Raw genomic sequence first — 9,118 nt, forward strand, 5'->3', positions numbered from 1 at the left:
AATTTTAAACGGTAGCTTCCAATGGCTTTTTGAAAATAAAAAAATTTACCATATATATAAATTTTAATAAAATTTTCTCTAACCATTTTTTTGTTAAAAAATTAAAAATATTTATATAAAGATAAAAAAAAATTAATGACCAATTTGATTAAAAGAATGTAAACAAAATTTAATTTGAATTTAAATATAATTTATTCAATATCGATCATTTCTTTGCAAATAAAGCTAAAACATTTCTCCAAATATAATGTAAATCCAATCCAAACCAAAGAATATAAATTGCATTCTTAAAAAATATGTAATATTAATTAAGTAATACTAAAAATACTTTTACTAGTTATTTATTATTATTATTATATCTCTGAAAATAAAAGGCTACATAATAAATATATATAAACAAAAATTATTCAAAATATTATTAACATAATTCAAAATCAATAATATAGTGTAATTTCTTTTTTTTTATTATTTTCTTACATTAAATTCACAAGATATTTTACCATTGAATCATTTCTAAATAATTATCAATTTTTCTAAAACTAATGAAAAAAATGTATATTTATTATCAAATCTTTTTATTTCATCTTTCCCAGATCGACAATATCGATATCGAGGTTAACTCGAAGCAAACTTTCATATAAATTAACCATAAATCATGACGTCCAATCATGTCATCAATACCCATCAACGTAATTACAACAAAGCAACAAGTTAATAAACACCTCCTCTTTCTAATATCCCCCTTAAGAAGAAACCTTCGAAACATGCTTCTCACAAGATTCTCCTCGCGAGACATTCCCCAGGCCGGTGAATTATTTTTCTTTTTTTTTACAGGATCGTCAGGTTGACGAGCAACGACGGTCAAGATTATAAAGAGCTGCTTGTTTATTCGCTGTGGCCGCAGGTTGCCGCAACAGCGGCTCGGCCAACCCCGTCATAAATGTAAATTGAATTCCGTCGCATAAATTTCCTGCTCGCGGCGTATCCAATAAATTCACCGCCCGATACAATCAGTAATATTCTGTACCATCGACGATCGGATTACGAAAACTCTTCCCGTGTTCAACTTTTCGATTCTTGATACTTCTTGGGAATTATCCTCTTTTTGGTTGTTGTCGTCGTTGGTGAAGATAACGGAGCAAGGAAATTGTCTACAAGTTGTTAATTAATTAAACCCAAGTTGTTTCGTTTGTGTTTACGTACGATTGTAATTGGAGTGTTAATTAATAGAATTATTCTTTATTTGATCGTCGTTGAAATTATGAATGGATAGTAGTGAAGGAGGTGTTTATTAAATTTGCTGATAATGAAGAGCAAAGTTATTTCGTGTTGTTCGAATGATCGGTTCGCGTATTGATGACACTCTTGTAAATAGACCTTGAAACTGTTAGTTTGGCTTCAGTTAGTTGCCGTGAAATCAATTGATCGTTCAGGGTTATTTATGTACGCGCGATCTTCTGGTCTTTACTAGTTTTGCTATGCATGTTTGCATGTATCTGTAATCGATAATGTAAATATAAATCTTATTTTATTATTGTAAAGTTAATATTGCCGGGTGTTTATATAATCGTGAGATAGAGTTGTCTCGCTCCTAACTCTCGTCCCGCTTCATTTAACGTAATATTACATTGCTTATGGTTTAATACTTTTTTTACATCAATTTTTCTTTTCTTTTTTTTTTTTTTTTTTTTTGGAAAAAAAAACCCTCCTTTCGAAGGGTTTTTTAAAAAAAGGTTTTATAAAAAATTTTTTTTTTAAAAAAAAAATTTTTTTTAAACCCTTTTTTAAAAAAACCTTTGGAAGGATGGGTTTTTTTATCCAAAAAAAAAAAAAAATTTTTTTTAAACCCTTTTTTAAAAAAACCTTTGGAAGGATGGGTTTTTTTATCCAAAAAAAAAAAAAAATTTTTTTTTTTTTTTTTTTTTTTTTTTTTTTGGATAATAGAATCGATCCTTCGAAAGTGTTTTGTAATAAAGTGTTTAATAATAATTTTATTATTATAAATATACATGAAATTTGAAATTTAATTTTGCCTTAATCATTTTAATTCTGATTTTAATATTTGTCAGCCTATTTGGCGGAATTTGAAAAGGTATTACGATTTTAAATTTCAATCCTGTTCAATATAATAAAATAAAATGCAATATACAAACCCAAAATATAAACTGATAATCGATTTTTCAACAGTTATTTTGCAAAAAATTATTTAAAGGAAGCAAGATTTAAATTTCTATCTATCGTAAAATAAAAATACACGAATATAAAACAAAAATAGCAAATTAAATTAGTATTATCAAAACAGTATAAATTCCATCAAATCTAATCGTGATTTCATCGATGAGTTTTACCTATCCATGTTAAAACGTTTAAATGTATGTCTACGAAGGATATTTAATTTTTATAAATTTTATAGCAAATAAAAATATATAATTACAAGATTGCTAAAATTAAATTTCCATTATCAAACATCCTCACATTTCTCTGACAGAAGATTAATATTCCTTTCAATTTTTACGAATTCCGGAATAATATTCAATAGAAATTACACGATTAATTAAAAAAAATTACTTAAAGTAGCAAGATAAATTTCTATCATCGAAAGACCGCAAACATCCCACGTTCGTTTAATATCACCATTATTCATCGATAAGCTCCATCCATCCATATTCCTTGGAACACCTACAAGAAATTCCTTCCAACTTTTATAAATTCCATTTTAATATATTCGATGGAAACACACGATTAATTATAAAAAATTAGTCTAAAGATAAATTTCTATCGTGGAAAGACGATATCCCATGTACTTCGATGTATTCCCTCCATCATTCCGCATTCATTGAACACCTATAAGGAATTCCTTTCAATTTTTACACATTCCATAACAATTATTCGAATATAGAAATATACAATCACAAAATTAGTCGAAGAAAGTAACAAGATCAAATTTCCATTATCAAAAGAACGATTCGATTGATGATCGCGTCTCTTGAAGAATAATATTCCTTGCAATTGTTATTTCTTAAAATCCCACGATTAACAACAATTAGTTAGAACAAAGCAAGTTAGAATAAAACTATTCCTTTAAAATCATCGCGATTCTATCGATGAAAGCTCCATTCAACTGTTATTTTTAAATCCCACAACAATATTCAATAGTAACACAGCAATTAATTAAAAAATTAATACAAAGTAACAAGATTAAATTTCCAACAGGTGCAAACATTCTTTTAAAATCATCATGATTCCATTTTTTAAATCCCACAATTAACAAAAATTGCTTAGAACAAAGCAACGAGATAAAATTTTGAAAAAATGCAAACTATTCCTTTAAAATCATCGCGATTCTTTTGATGAAAACTTCATTCAATTATTATTTTTAAATCCCACGACTAACAAAAATTGCTTAGAACAAAGCAATGAGATTAAATTTCGAAAAGATGCAAGCATTTCTCTAAAATCATCGCGATTCCATCGATGAAGGCTCCCTCCATCTTGAAGAATAATATTTCAACTATTATTTTTAAATCCCACAATTAACAAAAATTGCTTAGAACAAAGCAACGAGATGAAATTTCAAAAAGATGCAAATTATTCCTTTAAAATCATTCACGATTCCATCGATGAAGGCTCCCTCCATCTTAAAGAATAATATTTCAACTGTTATTTTTAAATTCCACAATTAACAAAAATTGCTTAGAACAAAGCAATGAGATAAAATTTCGAAAAGGTGCAAACTATTCCATTTAAAAAATCATCGCGATTCTATCGATGAAAGCTCCATTCAATTATTACTTTTAAATCTCACGATTAACAAAAATTATTCCTTTAAAATCATTCACGATTTCATCGATGAAAGCTCCCTCCATCTTGAAGAATAATATTTCAACTGTTATTTTTAAATTCCATAATTAACAAAAATTGTTTAGAACAAAGCAACGAGGTGAAATTTCGAAAAGGTGCAAATTATTCCATTTAAAATTATCGTGATTCTATCGATGAAAGCTCCATTCAATTATTATTTTTAAATCCCACGACTAACAAAAATCGCTTAGAACAAAGCAACGAGATGAAATTTCGAAAAGGTGCAAATTATTCCTTTAAAATCATTCACGATTCCATCGATGAAGGCTCCCTTCATTTTGAAGAATAATATTTCAACTGTTATTTTTAAATTCCACAATTAAAAAATGCTTAAAACAAAGCGACGAGATGAAATTTCGAAAAGGTGCAAATTATTCCTTTAAAATCATTCACGATTCCATCGATGAAGGCTCCAACCATCCGCGGCCTTAGAACGGTAACCACGAGGGATGGTGATAGCTCGAGGGGCGTCGTAATAATTGATCAAGTTTGCATCGCGAAGAAGGGGGTTGGTGGGGGCGAGAGGGGTGGCCGGTTATAGCTGTCGGGCAACGGCGCTTGTTGAACTATGGAAACCGTTTCAGCCGGCTCGGCCTACTTAGGCCACCTTGATATTTTTAGCATTAGGGTCACACCGGCGTACGCTCGGCCACCGTACCTACCACCATCCTGCCTTCCTTCCTTCCTCCACGTTTCAAAAGCGGTGCCTGTTTATCGTGATGTGCGGTGCGACGCGTCGCTCGTGCGTGGGTGATCCAACGTGGGGCAGAGGTGCACAGGCAAGAGAGAAAAACACGCTTTGACGAGAGGAGCGAGCAGGGACGGTGTCGTTCAACCTCGACTACCACTCGACTATTCGAGGATGAAAGTTATTGGATAATTGGGCATGAGACGCCATTCCGCGTTTCTGTCGCGTTTCGCGTCGATCTTACCCTCTCCTTTTTTGCGATTTTTTTTATTTTTTTGGGGGGAGGGAGAAGGAGGGTTCTCAATACTTTGCGATGAAGATTATTAGCGCCGTCTCGTGGTTGAACGTGACGTAACCGAGTACACGCACGCTAATCGCGCTTTGGAATGTACAATGGTGTTCGTGGAATGTTCTTGGTTTAGTAACGATCGTATTTCTTTTATTTTATTGTTTGGCTGACTAATTAGGAAGAATGGTAATCGTTACGGAAAGCCGGTTTACATCGTCTTCGAGCGGAGTTGTGATTCATAGCTTTCACTTTGTGTATATTTCATTATACGCGTGTAGGAGAAAATTCTGTATGCAAAAAAGAGGAGGAAGAATTTTTTTTTTTTTTTTCGTTTAAGGCTAAGGTTTTTGGTGTAAATTAGTTTGGAAACACATTTTTAAGAAGCGGAAGTGGTCAATTAATTATCAGGTTAAGAGGGTGTGAAAATGAACGAGAAATGAATGGATTGAAATGTTTTCATTCGAAAAAATAGTTTTCGAGAAAATTTTCCCCTTTTCATATTTTATTCCACGTGCTTGTAGAACAATATATTAAATTAACTTTTTATAATTCGCTCGTATCCATTTGTTCAAACACTTGGCACAAATTTTCAAATACATTTAAATTTTATTCTTTTCTTTCAATTTGCACAATTTTAGAATCATTTTCTATCCAATTCTATTCTGTATGCAAAATGTCTTACTCGATTTTAATTTTAATCTCAGTGTTGTTATTCAAAAAATATTTCAAGTGAAAGTCGAAGGTGATATCGAAGAAAATATTATACATTATGGTGTTATTTTTTCGTGAATGGATATAAAATGAAAAATAATATTTTTTCAATACTCGATACTCTCTATAAAAAAATTATTCTATAAATTCTATAAAAATTTATCGTTTCCTTGTACGATTTACAAATTTTACAATATTCAAATCGAAATATACTTTTGTAATTATTGATAGAGATTATCGAATGTTTAAAAATGTGTAATTTAAAAAAAAAAGAAAAATAAAATTGGCCCTCGTACAACTTTTTAAAAATCAACATTGAACTTCTCCTCCATAAGAGAAAACGATTTCTAGAAAAATTCTTTTCTTCATCCTCGAAGGAACCATTGCTCTCTCTCTCTCTCTTTCTCTCTCACACGTCGACCGAGGATCATTTCTTTTCTTCCTTTGCATTTCAGAGTTATCGAAAGATCGCCCGACAAGTAAGTACGCCGGATAGCGCGCCAGCAGGCTTAGGCAGCCCACAGACTGGAATAGGCGGGCTCCAACAGCATCAGCAACAACCGCAACAGCAATCGCAACAAACGCTTCATCAGCCGGATCCCATGCAGCAATCCAAGGACAATTTGAATCCGGCGGCGAACCAGCAAACCGGGGCACTTAGGAACGGAAATCCTCCGCCTCCTGTCGTTTCTATAGTAAGTACAGACCGAACTTCCTCCTTTTACGACATTTACGACATTCCCCCGACAATGATGTCTCTTTCGTATCCCGCGCGTCAAAACCCGCGTTCCTCGAATCTTTCCACCGTATTTATGACGTGGTATTATCGCGTTAAAATGTAAACTTTACGGCGGAGAAACTTATTTGTGGAAAAGGACATAAAACTCGGAGAAGGAGGAGGAGGAAAAGAAAAAAAAAAAAAAAAAAAAAAAAAGAATGGAAAAAAAAAAGTACGGTGTTTTTCGTGAATAAATCATGATGGTACAAGTGATGAAACAAGTTGTGCATGAGCAAACGATGGAAAGAAATGTTAATTTAACCGTACGTGAGGTATTTACGCGTTGGCATGGAGGTCATCGATAACCGGTCATGCCGGAATTAATTAAAAGTATTGAAATTAAATTGCACTGACTCGTGAATGATTGTATTCGTTAGAATTTTTTTTAATCCTTTTGATATTATGCAACGAGTATAAAATATGCTCAATGTATATTACGAAAGAAATTTTATTTTTTTTTTTTTTTTTTTTTTTTTTTTTTTTAATGATTTACAATGGGGCATATAAAAAGGGTGTATGTAATATTTCACATATTCTTCTACGTGAATTTATTAAAATTTATTTATTATTTTCTCCGTAATTTTTTAGACTTAAAAATATAATTTTTAATAGGTCTAAAGTTTGAAAGTATGTATATAAAAAATTTATTATGTAAATGTAATAAAAATAAAAAGATGTTTTCTACTATTTTGCAATATAAAAATGTAATTATAATAATATTTTATTTTACAATGCAATCGTATTATATTTAACATTTTAAACTTTAGATTCTAAAATTATATTTTCACAAAAATTTGAAGAGAAAATTTTAAGTTTTGAAGATTCACAAGACATTTTCGGCATAAAATATAAAAAAAAAATTGATATACATATACTCAAAATATCAAAATTAACACGTAGAAAAATTAAATTCTACTTTGCACAAAATTACTCTTCTTGTGAACGATAAATAATTATGAGAATTGGAAAAAATTTTTGATTTGATAAAAATTCAAAAACATTAAACTCGTTAAAATAAATAGAAAGACTTTTTCAATTTTTACTACATTACGTAATAATAATAAAAAATCTTCCAAATCTTATCGAAATGATTAAAAGAGATTTCTAGTTCGCGTGTTGGAGAGTCGGGAATCGCCGATTCTCCGAGACGATTTGAAATGGAGTCGAAAATTCTCCGATGAGATTACAACCGTCTTGGTCCCCGAGGACGGCATCCCCTTCCCACTTAACCACTCCTCTCTCGTAATCTGGCACAGTGTATCGTGTAACGCGTAGCACGCTTGAGGGAATAAACAGTTCCCTATCGGTGTGTGGCTCCTTGGAGTATTTCGTGTATGCCAATGCTAAACGGAGGCCAAGGACCTTGACCTAGACCATCGCGGTTCATTACTTCCATTTGTCTTCACCCTCCAACGGAATATGCTTGTTTACTATCCTGTATTCCTGAAAAATTTGTGGGACGAATTATATATATTTTAAAATTCTATTTTAAAAATATATATAATATAATATAATAAATATATAATTTAACTTTAATCTTCGATCGAATAATTTTTGTCCAATTTCCAATATTTTTTATCAAAATATCCATATATGATATATAAATGATTCTTTTGCAATATGATTATAGATATACAATATTTTGTTTTACAATATTACATTATACAATAATTTGTTAAAAAAAAAATTTAACCCTTTGCACTCCAGGCCTATTTCGCTCGATCGAAGCAACTCCAGACTCAAACTCGCGCGTTCGATGCGTTCGATAGTCTCATAAGATTACCATAAGATAATTACTCATAAGATAAGATTACACCTTATAAGATCATACGTAAAGAGCTTAGGAATCTATTTATGAAGATATTCTAAAAAAATCAAACATAAATAAATATTGTCGGCATTCAAGTTGCCGCAACAATCTCAGTGGTGCCGGAGAGTGGCGCTGGAGTTAACGGCATTAACTCAAGACCGAGAGTCACCGTTGGAGAGCAAAGGGTTAAATTTATTGAAGAAGTAAAAAAAATAAAAGTTTTTTAATATTTTTCTTTTCAAGAAAATGAAAAAATTGATTTCTCTGACTTAAAAAAAAAGAAAGAAGATTTAATTCGTCACTGTTAATACACGATAATTATTATAAATGAGAATTATATATCAGATATAAACATACACATTAGTGGTTTCCACGTAAATCGGTCTCGAAATTATATCTCTTTTCGAAAAGAATAGGAATCCTTTTCTTTTTTTTTTTTTTTTATCAGTTTACTTTATCATAAGAAACGAAAGAAGAAGAAACCTGGAATTCCATTCCAACTCATTAGAACTTGAAAAATTCTTACCTGATTAAAAAGAAACTCGCACCGGTATAAACCAGTCCCTCGTCTCTCGACGAGCTTCCTCGACAAGCGTCATCCCGGACTGTCGCTTTCAACGAGGCCGAGGAGAGGATGAGGAAAGCCGAGCAAAGGAGTAGGTTGAAACGTCGCGAGGAATGCGGTTCGCCGCGCTCGTTTCGAGCTCTCGTGCATCCTCTCTTCAGGTCCTCTTTTGCCCGGCCCGAGAGGTTACTGGGCAAACCAGTCTGCTCGATCGCGCACCCAATTCTCTCTCTCTCTCTCTCCCTCGCACACTCTTTCCGTTTTCTGCCCGCGACACGTGCGAACACGTGTGAGGATAATCCGTGTGTGCGAAACGTACGCGTGTCCAATCCGCTGCCTCCTCGTTGCCTCGTGACGATGTTGCAGCTCATCCACGACTCGTCCGGTTATCGGCTACCGTCCAAGGCCGACACGTT

General features: G+C 32.3%; 1 protein-coding gene across 3 annotated transcripts in view; it reads left to right on the forward strand.

Moving 5' to 3' along the window:
• Window positions 1-9,118, forward strand: part of LOC102680417 (methylcytosine dioxygenase TET2-like) — a 177,980-nt gene that overhangs the window by 138,229 nt on the left and 30,633 nt on the right. For all 3 annotated transcript variants that reach the window (XM_006608909.2, XM_006608911.2, XM_006608910.2), the window contains exon 3: window positions 6,005-6,244. In XM_006608909.2, the coding sequence (XP_006608972.1) occupies window positions 6,005-6,244 (240 nt within the window). The remainder of the gene's footprint in view (window positions 1-6,004; window positions 6,245-9,118) is intronic.

The sequence above is a fragment of the Apis dorsata genome, unplaced genomic scaffold (assembly GCF_000469605.1).
Source record: "Apis dorsata unplaced genomic scaffold, Apis dorsata 1.3 scaffold_50, whole genome shotgun sequence".
In the NCBI taxonomy this organism is placed as follows: domain Eukaryota; kingdom Metazoa; phylum Arthropoda; class Insecta; order Hymenoptera; family Apidae; genus Apis; species Apis dorsata.